The sequence below is a fragment of the Oryctolagus cuniculus genome, unplaced genomic scaffold, assembly GCF_964237555.1.
Source record: "Oryctolagus cuniculus unplaced genomic scaffold, mOryCun1.1 SCAFFOLD_108, whole genome shotgun sequence".
NCBI classification, from domain to species: domain Eukaryota; kingdom Metazoa; phylum Chordata; class Mammalia; order Lagomorpha; family Leporidae; genus Oryctolagus; species Oryctolagus cuniculus.
This window is the reverse complement of record NW_027208234.1, coordinates 119,718-136,043: the sequence shown is the minus strand read 5'-3', so window position 1 is coordinate 136,043 and position 16,326 is coordinate 119,718. Positions and strand designations below refer to the sequence as shown.

The 16,326-nt window shown below is 43.6% G+C and overlaps 1 protein-coding gene across 1 annotated transcript in view; it reads right to left on the bottom strand.

The window, feature by feature from the left end:
- The window catches only part of LOC127486510 (zinc finger protein 568-like), a 45,177-nt gene extending 29,471 nt beyond the window's left edge, over positions 1-15,706 (bottom strand). The window contains exon 1 of the mRNA XM_070067698.1: positions 15,385-15,706. Within this exon, the coding sequence (XP_069923799.1) occupies positions 15,385-15,411 (27 nt within the window). The 5' untranslated portion in view covers positions 15,412-15,706. The remainder of the gene's footprint in view (positions 1-15,384) is intronic.
- Between the last annotated feature and the right edge of the window lie 620 nt (positions 15,707-16,326).

Below are 16,326 nucleotides of genomic sequence, written 5' to 3'. Positions count from 1 at the left end.
GTCTATAACTCTACCTGTCAAAATAAAAAAAATAAAATAATTTTAAAAATAAAAGAACATACAGCATCACCTGATGGTTCAGCAGCATGAAAAGTAGGGCCCTGTGGTGGCTTATTACTGGATAGTTGCTCAAGTTGATCTGAGGTGTGTTTGTTAGCAGCCATTGTTTGATCATTATGTATTTCACCAAGGGGATCATTTATATGCCATGCAAACTAGAATGAAGATTCATAATAAAACTCATGAATGTCATAAATTTTTTATCAAAATTAACAGGTCAGGTAGGAGCTCTTAATAAATAGTTGGGGGGCTGGCACTGTGGTGCAGCAGGTTAAAGCCCTGGCCTACAGTGCTGACACACCATATGTGCTCCAGTTCAAGTCCCAGCTGCTCACTTCTGACTCAGCTCTCTGCTCTGGCCTGGGAAAGAAGTAGAAAGATGGCCCAAGTCCTTAGGCCCCTGCACACATGTGGGAGACCTGGAAGAATTTCCTGGCTCCTGGCTTCAGATCAGCACGGCTCTGGCCATTGTGGCCATTTGGGGAGTGAACTAGCGCATGGCAAAGGCCAACTCTCTTTCTGTTAGACCGAACTTGGATGGGACTCAATTATCCCAATGAGAGACTTCAATGATGCAAAAGCAAAGAGGTTTATTGTTCTAGCTTGATCTAGGGTCCACTCCTCCAATCATCACAGTGGTCATCTGATGAGGACCCATCCCATATACTTTGTGGGGTTTATATAGAGTTTTCAGAGACATTCTACATATTATAGCACCATCCAGCAAATCATCTCATTCTGCGGGAATTTAAAGAACATCTCTTAAAATTGATTAGTAAATCCAGTGGTGGGAATAGACCTAGTAAAGGTGGTTAGATGGCTTTGGGGGTGATGCTTTTTAAAATGATTGGCTAAAGTGTAGGGTCCAAACCGCTAGGGTGTATGTTCCAAACTACAGGGTTTTGGGATGTTATCAATCACCTTAATGGCCTAAAAAGACACCTGGAAAAGATTCAGATTCCTTTTGAAGCATTCATCAGTAGCCTCAACCAGTTTTTATTGTCCATTTAATGGCTCCAATAATTTATGGGTACATAGGGCTGATGTTGGCAAGATCCTAAAAACACCCTTTGAACCCTGCTTCAGCAAATGAAAATACAGAAAATATATATTGGAAATAAGCTTTATTAATTTACATACATGAAGAGAAGTTTTTAAAAGGCATACTATTTGGACAAACAGATTATATTACTTTGCTGTAAAATTCTAAATCTAATGAAAGAGTCCAGAATTGTCTAGATTAGAGATTATCTTTTTGTTTTCCTTAAGGCTTATAAAACAAATACAAATGTCCTAAAGTGCTAGATTAACCTGAAAAAATTATGTTCAAAACACAATTTTTATTCATTAGAGTTTACCACTGACAGAAGGGAAAGTCATTCAGTAAAGAGGTAGAAATGCTTTCAGACTTAATATTAAGAATGTTGGTTTCCCAAATGCTTTTTCTTATCCATTCAGCTTAAGGTGAATTGGTATTTGCGCATCAGCAGTCTGACTGCATGTCTTAGGGAATGAAAAATAGAGGTCTGTAGAGATGCCTGAAGAGTTGGTGCTTTTAAGTTAAGATTCTTCTCAGCTGCTGAGGAGTACGTTCCATCGAGTGCATAACTATGAATGATTCAGAAGATTTATAAGACTTAAGATACTCAGTTGTTAAGTTTATGAATTTTGTGGGAAATTATGGACTTACTGTGTCACCGGAATTTGCTGTGTTAAAAAAAATGAATACAAAGATTCTTTTTAAATAAAACTTAAAAAAGTATAGGCTTGTATTGAACAAGATGTATCTAAACTTCATAAAATGCTGTTATTTTAATACAAAACATACATAAGCATATGTTTTAAACATAAACAATTGATTATAAAAGCTTGTGTTTCTACTCAAATACACTTGTGAAAAGAAATGACAATTTATCCCCAAAATAATCTAGAATTTCCTAACAGTATCTAACTTAAATAATGAAGGAAAACATCCTAAAACATCTTTTGTTTAGGTGAACTTAATTATAGTACCTTAAATTAGCATTCTCCATCCCAAAGGTTATTAAAAGTTTTGAAAGGGAGATAAACTCCATGAGGTTGTTAGATTTTCTGTTCTAAATTCTTCATGTACTTGGGGCTGGTGATGTGGTGCAGAGGTTAATCCTCTGCCTATGGTGCCAGCATCCAGTATGAGTACTGGTTCTAGTCCCGGCTGCCCCTCTTCCAGTCCAGTTCTCTGCTGTGGCCTGGGAAAGCAGTGGAAGATGGCCCAAGTGCTTGGGCCCTGCACCCCATGGGAGACCAGGAGAAGCACCTGGCTCCTGCCATCAGATCACCACGGTGTGCCGGCCGCTGCATACCAGCTGTGGTGGCCATTGGATGGTGAACCAATTGCAAAAGGAAGACCTTTTTCTCTGTCTCTCACTCACTGCCCACTCTGCCTGTCCAAAAAAAAAAAAAAAAAAAAAAAAAACCACCTGACTATCAAAATTATTCAGATGCAGACAAGATAAGACTCCTTGTGGGGTAACCACATGCTGAATATCTGGTTTTTTATTTACATGTCACTGTCACAGGCTGAACAGCAACAGAACACAGTATGAGAATGATGAGCGCTCCTCTAATTCTAGAGACATATGTGCCCTGTCAGGACTTCATTGGCCTAGCTCATCAAAAGACTCAGGAATAAATGTTTCTGTTTTCAAGAGAATTGTGGGGCTGGTGCCATGGCACAGTAGGTTAATCTTCCACCTGTGGCACTGGCATCCCATATAGCCACTGGTTCTAGTCCCAGCTACTCCTCTTTCACTACAGCTCTCTGCTATGGCCTGGGAAAGCAGTAAAATGTGGCCCAAGTGCTTGGGCCCCTGCACCCAAGGGCAACTAGGAAGAAGCACCTGGCTCCTGGCATTGGATCAAGCAGCTCTGGCTGTTGTGGCCATTTGGGGAGTGAACCAGTGGATGGAAGACCTTTCTCTCTGTCTCTACCTCTCACTGTCTGTAACTCTGCCTCTCAAAGAAATAAATAAAATCCTTCAAAAAGTCTGTTAAAGTGAATTACAACCACCATTGTTTGTTTTCTTTTACAACTTCAAGTGGACATAGCTCATAAAATAAAATAAATCATAGGCTGATGCCATGGCTCACTTGGCTAATCCTTCACTTGTGGCACCAGCACCCCAGGTTCTAGTCCCAGTTGGGGTGCTGGGTACTATCCCATTTGCTCCTCTTCCTGGGCTCAGGAGGGCAGTGGAAGGTGGCCCAAGTGCTTGGTTCTCTGCACCCGCACAGGATAACTGGAGGAAGTACTTGACTCTGGGCTTTGGATCGGCAGAGCACTGGCCATAGTGGCCATTAGGGGAGTGAACCAATGGAAGGAAGACCTTTCTCTGTCTCTCTCACTGTATATAACTCTCTCAAATATAAATAAATAAACAAACAAATAAATAAATCAGTTTCATAAACACTAAAGCTTAGACAATTGGTACCAATGAATAGCTTCTTTCATAGTCTCTCTTTATAAATAATTAATAAACCAATTATTTTCTTCCTACTCTGCAAAGCCAGTCAACGTAATTGATTTCTAATTTAGTTTCCAAATCACCCAGAAATGCACAATGTTGATGCTTTTGCAGCATTATAAGAGCATAAAATAATAGCAATTTTTAATTCTTGCACTTTTTAACATTAGAGAGTTCTAAGACATTAAATGGCATTTTTTTTCTAACCCATGTAAGACTAACAATGTGCAGAAAAACATAAGGATTTTTCTTATGCAGATAAATAATTGTGCTTTGCCTAGAATCATGCTTCAACTGTGGTTATTTTTCCCCTCCACTGAAGCCAGGAAGAAGAGAGTCCTGTGAAACTAATGAAATGCCCCTGGTGTTCTTAAATGATTACTTTCTGGCAGGAACTTCCAAGGAACAACACCACAGTCATAGCGAACTTCTTCTATGGTTGGAATCTTCTCTTTGCTTCCAGGAGACCAAGAGAAGCCACCTGGAGATCTCAGGGGAAGGTCACGTGGGAATCGAGAGTCATTCATCTCCTCTGGAAGCAGTTGTGTCTGTGAAATTTTTTGCTCATAGTAAATTTGACAGGTCTCTATCCATTGATAAAGAAGAAACTCATCATAAAAATTAGTAATACATAAAAAAAATCATTGAAATCTCATTTTTTTCTGCCACAGGCAAGTGGAACCACATCTCTCACAGTAAAACAGACTGTAAAGAGTCTATCCAATATCTCTGGCTCTCCTCACATTCTAAGGACAGACCTCAGAGAACTTCCAGCTGCCTCTTCCAGAGAGGTAAATCAATAAATAAATTGTTAATAAAAAGAAAAAGGAAGTAACTTTTTTTCTGTATTTCTGGATAGGATTCCTGTCTTTGAATCAATATCTCATGATTTTTATTCATTTTTCCTTCTTCGGAATTGGAGTAGGAGTAGGCAAAAACATGCATGAAAGAAGGGGGAAAAAAGCTTAAAGTACTAGATTGTAAAGTAGGAACAAATGGACAGGAAGGCTGGAGGTGAAGGGGTAAAGACTAGGTTAGGGAAAAAAAGCCAGCTTATTAAATCCTTAAAAAGAGAAAGGAAGAAAGGAGGGGGCAATAGAGAAGTATGGTTATGTTCTTCTGGAATCACCATCTTATGCAATCTGTTCTCTTTGTATTAATAAAAATAAAAATGTTTAACAACTGAAAGTTCATTCCTTTATTGCATCACTACTGCCTCATTCCAACACTCTATGAAAGCAGAAACTAAAGGCAGGCATGGGTTGCAGGGTGGAAGTGACAGTGCTAGCTCTATTTCTCTAATGTCAACCTCTGCACCCCAACTTCTGATCCAGCAAAGTTCTATACAGTACCCAGAATCAGCTTCATAAAATAAACCACTTAGGGCAAAAGCTCAGAAAAATTCAATGTCCCCATTATTCTTTGCCTATGAAGCACTCATAAAAATTAGCATGCTGCTAAAGAAAATGAGATTGTGGCCCAGCTATGTATAAAGAACGTAGGGATGCAAAGTCAGGAGGCAGTTTGGTGTTTTATGAGCACCCAAAGTGAACTGCAGATGATGGAAGGGGATGCATTACAGAATGGGAGCTGAGTAGGCAGCCCAGGCAGTAGTGACCACCAAGCCTTTAACCTGAGATTTGTGAGTATTTGTGAAGTGTACAAATGAGTTCTACCTATAACAACAGTAATTACTTTATCCTTAGGACACAAGGCAAAGCACACTTTTTCCAATTTTTATCTGTTTTTCATTTTATTTGAAAGGTAGAGGGAGATGGAGAGGGAGAGAGATTTCTTCCATTTTCTGGTACACACCCAAATGCTCACAACAGCAGGCAATGTTCAGCTTGAAGCCAGGATCCCAGAACTCCATGCAGGCCTGGGTGAGTTCAGTTGATTCTGAGGACACACAGTCTTCAGTGACACCTGTCTTTATAAAGACACATCTCAATACAAAATAAAACTCCCTACTCAGGACTCTTGAGATTCAAGAGAAAACTCAAATATTTTCCAGATGAGTGCAAAACAGAAATCTGGAGCCAACAAGTTCCCTGCCTACCTGAGAATCAGCCTGCTCACCAGGGAGATCTAGGGAAGAGGACTAAGCAAAGCCACTTGGGACCTGTGCCCAGAGTCTTATCTCTTGAGTGAGCATAAAGGCAGCCCAGTCATTGGGCACTGGCAGTTTTGGACCACCTTAATCCTGAAGTGGCTACACAAACTAGTCAACTCCAATTTGGGCTGAGTTATCAGACTGGCAGTCTGGACAAAGATTGTCACCCATTAAGGAATCTGGACACAGGAATGGCCAAAAAAGAACCATCAGGAGATGCGCACAATAGGAGTCAGAGTACTAAGTGGGTAATAAATGCACAGATCCTAGACCAAGGCAACAGGCAACGCCAACCTTCTCTTTTGTTGCAAAGTTTTCTTATTTTATCTTAAAGGCCTTGAGAAACAGATCTGTAGACATCTCATGTGTAAGACAAACATGCATCATTCATAATTGGCCTATAAATATTAGCATTCTTGGCCTGATCAATAAGCCTCAGGAACTAGCTCAGGGAGGGGCAAGGAAAGGGAATCACTTCTGTCTCATTTCTAGGGAAGTACACTTCCTCCATGAACTGCTTCTTACAAAATATTTCTCCAATTTTCCAGGAGAAATACATCAACTCTGAAAAGGCTACTTCTTTTTTTCCATAGAGCCCAACACCTGTCTTGGGAATCACCTGTGATGCCAGGTAGATGGATAAGAAAGCCAATTGGAATCATCTACTAGAAGACAAGATACTTTACCCAAATCACTATATTTTACTCTACAGAAAAATGCAAACTAAATCACAAAGAACTCCAGTCGATCAATCCCCTGGTTTAAGCAAAGGGCATATTTGCATTACTCTAGATATGCAGGCCTCTCTTTCTGCTGTACCTTCATGTGGACTATCTGCATAGGGATACAGAGTGAGGGGGAGGCTGCAGCAGTAAAAATGGTCAATGTTTCAATTATGAAACTGATTTTTCATTATCTCAAATTCAGTCATAAAAATTCTGCTCTAAGCAAGACACACATAAAGCCAAGCGCATCCCTTTCTCAACAAAAATTTAATGCTAACTGCATATTTAGGAGTGTACTATTGCATTTAATTCCAGTACTTCTCTACATCTTATTTTTTAAGATTTTATTTATTTGAGAGGTCGAATTATAGACAGTGAGAGGAAGAGACAGAGATAAAAGTCTTCCATCTGCTGGTTCATTCCCCAAATGACTATAACAGATGGAGCTGCACTGATCTGAAACCAGGAACCAGGAGCTTCTTCTCTGTTCCTCCTTGGGTACAGGGGCCTAAGCACTTGAGCCATCTTCTACTACTTTCCCATGTCATAGCAGAGAGCTGGATCAGAAGAGGAGAATCTGGGACTAGAATGGTGCCCATATAGGATGCCAGTGCCACAGGCAGAGGATTAAACTACAAAGCCACAGTACCAGCCCCTCTATATCTTATAAGCACATCTTATCTGTAAGAAGAAAACTGAAAAGTGAGTCCAGTATATCACAAATTATGTTAGAAATTATCTCTAATTTAAAAAAAAAAAAAAAAAAAAGGAAAACCCTATAATAGAAATCTGCACAAATGACCTGTGTCCTATTACTTTATCCTTTGGAATACTTTTCAAGATTTCTTCTGGCCTTCCCATCTTCCCTTGTTCCTCATACCCTTTCAACATCACTGCCTCTCTGTCCCTGCAGCTCTCTCCCTTTGGAAGCAGTCTTGTGGACTGTCAATCATTATTTCAAAATGTATGTAGGAAGGGCCTGAATGGCCTTCTAACGTCCCTTAAATATTTCTATAAAACAGATGATAGAGGGGCTGCTACTGTGTCCCAGCAGGGAAAGCTGCTGCCTGCACTGCTGGCATCCCATGTGGGTGCTGCTTTGAGTCTCGGCTGCTCCATTTCTGATCCAGCTCTCTTCTAAGGTCTGGGGAAGCAGTAGAAGATGACCCAAGACCTTGGGCCCCTGCACCCATGTGGGATAACTGGAAGAGGCTCCCGGCTCTTGGCTTCAGTTCAGGGTAGCTCCAGCCATTGCAGCCATCTGGGAGTAAACAAGAAGATGGAAGGCCTTTCTCCCTCTCTTTCTCTCTCTGCCTCTGCTTCTCTCTCTCTCTTTCAAATAATAATAATAATAATAATAATAAAAACAGACAGTAGAGCATAGTGGGAAAGCTGTTGCCTGTGATGCTGGTATTCCATGTTGTGCACGAGTTCATGTCCCAGCTGCTCTACTTCTGATCCAGCTCTCTCATGTGCCTAGGAAAGCTACAAAGTTTGGTGCCTATGCTCCTACTCCCACATGGGAAATGTGGAAGAAGATACTGGCTCCTGACTTTAATCCAGTTTCAACCCCAGGTGCTGTGGCCATTAGGGGTGTGAAACAGTGGATAAATGATTTACATCTCTCTTTCTCTCTTTGTAACTCTGCCTTTCAAATAAATATTTTTAATTTTTTAAAAAATTTAACAAATGGCCCTAAATATTCTGACTCATCTTGACATGTAACAAGAGCCAAAAAAGTTGCTGCTGACTTTATGTAGTGCCTCCTCAATCCATTCTATAAGAAAAAAAATGTGTATTTCTTTTGCTCTCCAAGCACTCAAATCCAAAAGAAATAATACTACCCAGTGTGGCTCTCTTTAAGGCTGCTCTTGCACTGAAGAAAAGTAAAGGAGCAAGGGGCCCAAACCCTGTGTGGCTGGCTGGCAGTCCCCTCCTCACTCTGCATCTGAGTTTCTGGTTAGAGATGGAGACAAAGGCAACTCCAGATGCTGCAGTGGTCCACAAACAGCCTCAATCACAGACATGCCTTGTGTGTGTGCAACAGAAGGAGAGCACAAAGCACTATGTAAGGGAGGAATACAATGAACAAAAAGGAAAGGATGTGAATGGACATAGCCAAGAATTTCCCCACTCTGCTGATCATGATCTCAAGGATGTCCAGGCCAGAATTCCATTTCACTTTGGAAAGCCCACTCCTTGAAGTTTTCTCCTCCTAGGTGTATTCTTCTGTGAGGAATCTGTCCTCCTGTGAGAGAGGGCACCACCACAAATTGAAAACCAGTCAAAAAGCAGAGTGATGGCTTTAATTCTCAGAGGTGAATGGACAACCACATCTATGAATTCTGCATTAAAAAATAAGCTTCCTTCTGCTCTAGGAATCTGATGTAGGTTTGGGCTAAAATGAGAAACACAGAGACCAGCTGGGTCTGTTAGGTGAGAAGAAAGGAAGCTTGATTTCCAGTTTTTACTTTGTAGCTTGTTACTTTTGAGAGGATTTCATTTTCCACTTCTACTTGAAGAAATGGAAAGGTAGAATCAGTGCCAGCCTAACACCCAGCAGCTTTAGCCACTGATGACATCACAGCTTGCTACCCAAAAGTGGCAGCCAAAATAAACTCAACAAATGAGAACCAAAATAAAACAGAAGAGTCTACCATAATACCAACAGTTGTTCAGCAGATATTACCCAGATCTTGACACACAAGTCACCAGGATAAAGGGTAGGGCTGGCTTTGTGGCACAGTGGATTAAACCACCACCAAATAAAATGCTGGGATCCAATATGTGTGTCCATCCTTTAAAAAAGATTTATTTATTTGAAAGTCAGAGTTTTGGGGGCCAGTGCTGTGGCACAGCTGGTTGAGACACTGGCCTGCATCCCATATGGTCCCTGGTTCAGGTCTTGGCTGCTCCACTTCCAATCCAGCTGCCTGCTAATGTGCTTGGGAAAGTGGCACAGTATGGCCCAAGTCCTTGGTCCCCTATATCCACGTGGGAAATCCGAAGAAGCTACTGGCTCCTGGTTTCAGATCAGCTCAGATCTGGCCACTGTGGCTATTTGGGAAGTGAACCAGCAGACTGAAGACCTCTCTATCTGTCTCTATCTCTATCAGTAACTCTGTCAAATAAATAAAATACATCTTAAAAAAATGTCAGAGTTATGGAGAGGAGGGAGAGTCAGATGGGATGGCATTGTGGACTACCAGGTAAAGCTGCTGCCTGCAGTGCTGGCATCTGGTATTGGCACCAGTTCATGTCCTGGCTGCTCCACTTCTGATCCATTTCTCTGCTAGTGGCCCTGGAAAAGTAGAAGATGGTCCAATACCTGGGTCCTTGACAGCCAAGTGGGAGACCTGGATGAAGCTCTTGGTGCCTGGCTTGGGCCTGGCCCAGTCTTGGCCATTGCAGCCATCTAGGAAGTAGACCAGCAGATGGAAAATCTCTTTCTCATTCTCTCCCTTTCTCTATCTCTGCCTTGTAAATAAATAAATAAATGCTAAAAAAGAGAGAGATCTTCCATCTGAGATGGCTGCCATGGCCAGGGCTGAAGCACACAGAAACCAGGAGCCAGGCACTTCATCTGGGTCTCCCACATGGGTTACAATGGCCCCAACACTTGAGTCATCTGCTGCTGCTTTTCTTAGACCATCAGCAGGGAGCTAGGTTAGAAGTGGAGCAACTGGGACATGAACGGCTGTTCATCTGGGAAGCTGGCATTGCAGATCGTGGCTTTCCCCATTGTGCCACAATGCCAGCCCGAGTCACAGCTGTTCCACTTCTGATCCAGCTCCCTGTAATGCAACTAGGGAAGCAGAAACAGATGGCACAAGTACTTGGGTCCTTGCACCAATGTGGGACACTGGGTTGGACTTCCAGGCTGGGCCAGCATTATTCATTGCAGTCTCTTGAGTGAACCAGCTGATGCAAGATCCCCATCCTTCTGTCTCTGCCTCTTCCTCTGTAACTCTGCTTTAAAATAAAATTTTTAAATCTTAATAAAATAGAGAGAGAGGGTGAGAGAGTAGCCACAGTAAAGTAACAGAGCAAAGCCAAAGTTGTGCTGTCCCTCAGCAGCCTTCTGCCTTAAGTGGGAAGTCTCCAGCTTACAGACACTGACATAAAAGACACATTCACAACACATTCCAAAACAAGAGATGAGAGGTTTACAAGGCATACTGACTTTATGATGACTTTCATTCATTAGGTACACTGGGTTTAGCTATATGCCTTTTGTGCAGCCAAGTTAACCCAGGGTCTAATTCAAAGAGACGTAATGAGGAAGATGTGCTGCCAGGGGAGAGAGCTGCAATGTCCCACTGCTCTTGTAACATCATAAAGAGAAGGAAAAGAAATGGCGCCACGGCTCACTAGGCTAATCCTCCTCCTTGCGGCACCGGCACACTGGGTTCTAGTCCTGGTCAGGGTGCCAGATTCTGTCCCAGTTGCCCCTCTTCCAGGCCAGCCCTCTGCTATGGCCCGGGAGTTCAGTGGAGGATGGCCCAGGTGCTTGGGCCCTGCACCCCATGGGAGACCAGGAGAAGCACCTGCCTCCTGCCTTTGGATCAGCGCGGTGTGCCAGCCACGGCGGCCACTGGAGGGTGAAGCAACGGCAAAGGAAGACCTTTCTCTCTGTCTCTTTCTCACTGTCCACTCTGCCTGTTTAAAAAAAAAAAAAAAGAGAGAGAGAGAGAGAGAAGGAAAAGGGCTACTTATGTCCATGGTTATAAGGAGGACAGAAGCACAAACATTTCAGAAAGGGGGAGCAAATTACAAATATAGTAATTTTAGGAAAATAAAAGGAAGTAAATTTCAGAATATAATGTGGGGTAGAAACACACCATCAGCTCATCAATTCTCAAGGGATCCAGGAAAACTGCCCTGCCTACCCACAGACCAAATGTTTCAAAACACATTTGTTGATTAAATTCAGAAGATTACAGGACTCAGCACTCTGGGTGTTCAAATGCCAAATTAAGTTTTAGTTTCCACTACGGGCAGATGTAGCCAATCACTCAGATCATGAGAAAAACTTTTCCATAAGAAGGAACATGAAATATTCAGTCACACAGAATAACTGTGCTTAGTGCTCAAAGTGAACCCCAAGATAAGCACCCAGAAAACCTGTTAAGTCTTGGGGCCAGCACAGTGGTGTAGCATGTAAATATTTATTTATTTATTTAAAAGGCAGAGTTACAGAGAGGCAGAGGCACAGAGAGAGGTCTTTCATGCACTGATTCACTCCCCAAATGGCTGCAATGGCCAGAGCTGGATCTATCTGAAGCCAGGAGCCAGAAGCTTCTGTCAGGTCTCCCAAGCTGTGCAGAACCCAAGAACTTGGGCCATCTTCCACTGCTTTCCCAGGCCATGCCAGGAAGCTGGATCTCAAACAAGCACCCATACGGGATGCCAGCACTGTAGGTGGCAGCCTCACCTGCCATGCCATAGTGCCAGTCCTCCAAATAATCCTATTTTAAAAAGCATTTTAAATGAGGGATGGGAGAGTTTGTTTATCCAAAGCAAGGATAGCATAAGATAACTACTACACAGAAGAAGCTCCTGGCTCCTGGCTTTGGATTGGCACAGCTCCAACCACTGTAGCCAGTTGGGGAGTGAACCAGCATATGAAGACTTCTCTCTCTCTGCCTCTCCTCTCTGTAACTCTGACTTTCAAGTAAAATAAATAAATCTTTAAAAAAAATAAGATAACTACTAGTACTCATTAACTTAAAAAATATTGAAATTTAATGAAATTCAAAATATAACCAAAATCATCATCTACTACACATTATAATCTTTATTTTGAGAGTCATATTAGAAAAAATTTAACCCCTCCCCCTCTTTGAAAAATGCACATGGGACTGGTGTAGTAGGTTAAGCAGACCCTGGCAGTGCCAGCACCCCACATGGGCACTGGTTCAAAACCTGGCTGCTTCATTTCCAATATAGCTCCCTACTAATTCACCTGGGAAAGCAGAGGATAATGGCCCAAGTGTTTGGGCCCCTGAAATCAAGTGTGAGAACCAGAAGAAGCTCCTAGCTTCTGGTTTTAGCCTGGCCCAGCCCAGGTCATTGTGGCCATTTGAGGAGTGAACCAATGGATGGAAGACCTCTCTGTGTCTCTCTGTAAATCTGCCTTTCAAGTAAATAAAATGCATTAAAATAAACCCTATACAATGTAGTATTTTGGTGATTCCCTCATACAAGGAAAGCTCAGATAAATTGTAGAGGAATCCTCCTGGCTTGATGCAATTCAGAAGGAGGATTGCTTCTGCCACCCTATGCTAGACATCAATGAGAGTTATTAATGGGAAGATGAATGGACATATCAGACTGCTTCCTCACATGGCACCTTTTCTTAAAGACATCACTGCTGCATTACCAGATTATGTCTCTCATGTGAAATATGTCTCTCCTAAAAATTTTAAAGAACTTGCCAGAAACTTATTGCAGAGCAGGGAATGATGTGCCAAGGACAGTGAGTTAGCCTGAGTAGTCCAGCAATCCTGTTCTTGGCTGTTTTCAAGTTCGTATTAACGTACACACAACATAGTTGCTGAGAAAGTGTCTTACAGTTGTTTCCTGGGTGTGAAGCAGCTCTTTTCAGCAGAAACACATCACTGCTTGTCCACTCACAAGCATTGTGATAGGGAGTACATGGGAGAAAAGGTCAAAACACACTGGGTTTGAGAGGAAGAATGCTGTCACCCTAGCAACCTCTATCCAGGATTCCCTTTCTATTCTTACTTCCTAGGTAACCTTACTATGCTAAATGAGTTTCACAGATTAGTAATCTGGTGACAACAGGACTCTAACAGAATCTATGAATCACTCAGTTAATCAAGTGAAAACTTCATTACACTGAAAGTTAGTCTATAGCAATAGTTTTCAGGGCCACATCTCTCTTTTTTTAAAAGCTGTTTTATTTATTTATTTGAGAGGTAGAATTACAGATAGTGAGATGGATAGACGGACAGAAAGGTCTTCCTTCTGCTGGTTCACTCCCCAGTTGGTCAAAATGGCCAGAAGAGCTGCACTGTTCTAAAGCCAGGAGTCAGGAGCTTCTTCTGGGTCTCCCACATGGGTGCAGAGGCCCAAGCACTTGGGCCATCTTCTACTGCCTTCCCAGGCCTAGCAGAGAGCTGGATCAGAGGAGCAGCTGGGACTCAAACTGGTGCCCATATGGGATGCTGGCACCACAGGCAGAGGATTAACCTACTGAGTCACAGTGCCAGCCCAAAGCCACATCTTTTACTGTACTGTGTGGGCATCTCTGTGGGGGAGAGGGGCACATTTTCTCTTTTCTTCCTCACCCATCTTCACATTAACACCGTGTACAAAGGCATCCACAGACCAGTCATTTTGAAAATCTATCACTAATATCCTCCCGTGTTGAAAATGTCATGGGGTTAAACACAGAACCCAGAATAAGAAAAGTAACTTGAAGCTGGTGTTGTGGCTGAGCGGGTAAAACCATATGGGTGCTGGTTCAAGACCTGGCTGCTCCACTTCTGATCCAGCTCTCTGCTATGGCCTGGGAAAGTAGTGGAAGATGGCCCAAGTGCTAGGTCCCCTATACCTGTGTGAGAGACCTGGAAGAAGTTCGTGGCTTCTGGCTTCAGATCCATGCAGTTCTGGCCATTGTGACCATCTGGGGAGTAAACCAGCAGATGGGAGCTCGCTCACTCTCTCTCTCTCTCTCTCTCTCTCTCTGTGTGTCTTTGCCTCTCTGTAACTCTGCCTTTAAAATAAATAAATAATTTTTTTTAAAGTAACTGGCCAGCGCCGTGGCTCACTTGGTTAATCCTCTGCCTGCAGTGCTGGCATCCCATATGCACACCGGATTCTGTCCCATTTTCTCCTCTTCCAGTCCAGTTCTCTACTATAGCCCAAGTGCTTCGGCCCCTGCACCTACATGGGAGACCAGGAGGAAGCACCTGGCTCCTGGCTTCGGATTAGCACAGCACGCCAGCCATAGTGGCCATTTGGGGGGTGACTATCGGAAGGAAGACCTTCCTAACTCTGCCTGTCAAATTAAAAAAAAAAAGTAACTGGCCCCCTTAATTACAACCATATGGACTGTAAGATAATCAGCTTGGTGGAGCATTGAGTGACTGTAAAGAACTAGAGAAGAAAAATTGATACTTTTCTGTATTTATGTTTTTGTAGCTCTCCACTATGAAAATGCAGATTGAAGTAGCTCATTATTAACTCACACGGTAGACTTGCATTAATTTCAGCTCACTTCTCACTTTGCAAAGGGATTAGCAGCAGGTAATAAAAGTTGACATCCCTAATAACATGAGAAGAAAGAAGGGTTGAAGACAGAAATCGAAACGCAGGAAAATAAATCAGCTAGGTTTCCATGGCCTCAAGCTCCAGATTGAAAAAGAGTCTGTTAATTAAACACGGAGGAGCGATCAATCCACAAAGCTACTGCACAAGCTTCACGTGCTGCTGGGAAAGTCAGCCAAACACACAGCGCCCCAGCTGAAAATGTGTCCGCGGGGTCCAGCATGGGGGCCAGGAGCCAGAGCCTACTCTGATCTTCCATCTCCACCTCTCCACTGCCTCAGGCTCTGGCTGAGGGCCACCGAGCCCCGCCCAGCTGGAACTACCAGGGGATATAGCCGGAGGCCAGCCACAAGGCATTCTCTGATCCACCCAAAGTGAGAACTGGGCTTATTTAAATCTAGGGAATGGGACTCCTTCCTTCAGCGTGCTCTCAACTGCCCTGCTGGTGCCGTTCCTCGTCCAGTGTACTTTAAGGAGAATTTGAGCGAGGCAGCCCGTGGGACCGGCCGTGCATCGGGAGACTGGGAAGCGGCGGTGGGAGACACAACACCTGGGCCCCAGACTTGACTCTGCCGGAGAAGCTCCCAGCATCACTGAGAAGCAAGTGATCGAGGTCTGGGAGCCGCCACCCGCCATCGCACCCTCCCCTCTCCCACACACACATCTGTGCCCCTCCTGTTCTCCATACTTGCTGTGGAAAATCTCGGGAGCACATCCCCTTCCTTCAGGACACACGGGGAGCAAAGCGGAGAGTGTGGGACAGGAGAAGTCGCTGGAACTTGGGGCCCACGGTGGCAGATGCAGAGGCACAGAAGCAGCGGGCGGCAGGTCTGGGGTGTGTGCTCCCGAACCGCCTGCAATTGCACTTGCAGAGCAAGTCTCCCCAGTGAATGTGGGAGAAGGAGCAGCGCGGCCTCTCAGGGACCTCTCTGATAGTAAATGAACTTCTGTTCCCAGCCCTGAGCCACAGGGAAAGGCACGCATGCGCACGTTCTCCCACATGCACACGCACAGGCGTTCAGAGCACGGAAAACGTTGGAGCACCAGGTGACTCTGGGAAATGGAGTCCAGGCCAGGGCATTCCTAGATAGACTTACTGGCCCTCTCCTAGGGCTTCAGTGCGGGGTGGGTGGAGACAGGCTGGGAACCAGAGAGCGTTTGCTTTTGTTTCCATCCCTCCTTCCCTTCCTTCCCACCCCAGATCTCAAGGGTCAGCTGCTGTTCTTCCTTTCTTGAACAAAATCTTAAGAAGTGACAGCCACTGCTGCTGAGTCCCAAATCCCGGTTCCCTCACACACGCTGTTTCCCTCAGGAAAATCCCCTGCTGCTTTATTCCTGGACAGCTTCTCTCAAGTAACCCATGACAAGGATTTCAATGTAACTCTCAGCACAGGTCTACACGGCACAGTTTAACATCTAGATTTGAGAATACGATTTTTACTTGTGTCTTTTATTTGTGGTTCTTTTCAAAGCATTTTACACCACCCTCTAATTCACCAAGTACAAAAAAAAAAAAAAGACAACTGGATACAGAACTAACATTGCCAAGTATCTTCTAGGGTCCAGATTAACAGAGTAAATGCCTTACTTTGTATCAATTATACCTTGGGTTAATTCTGGAGACCATATT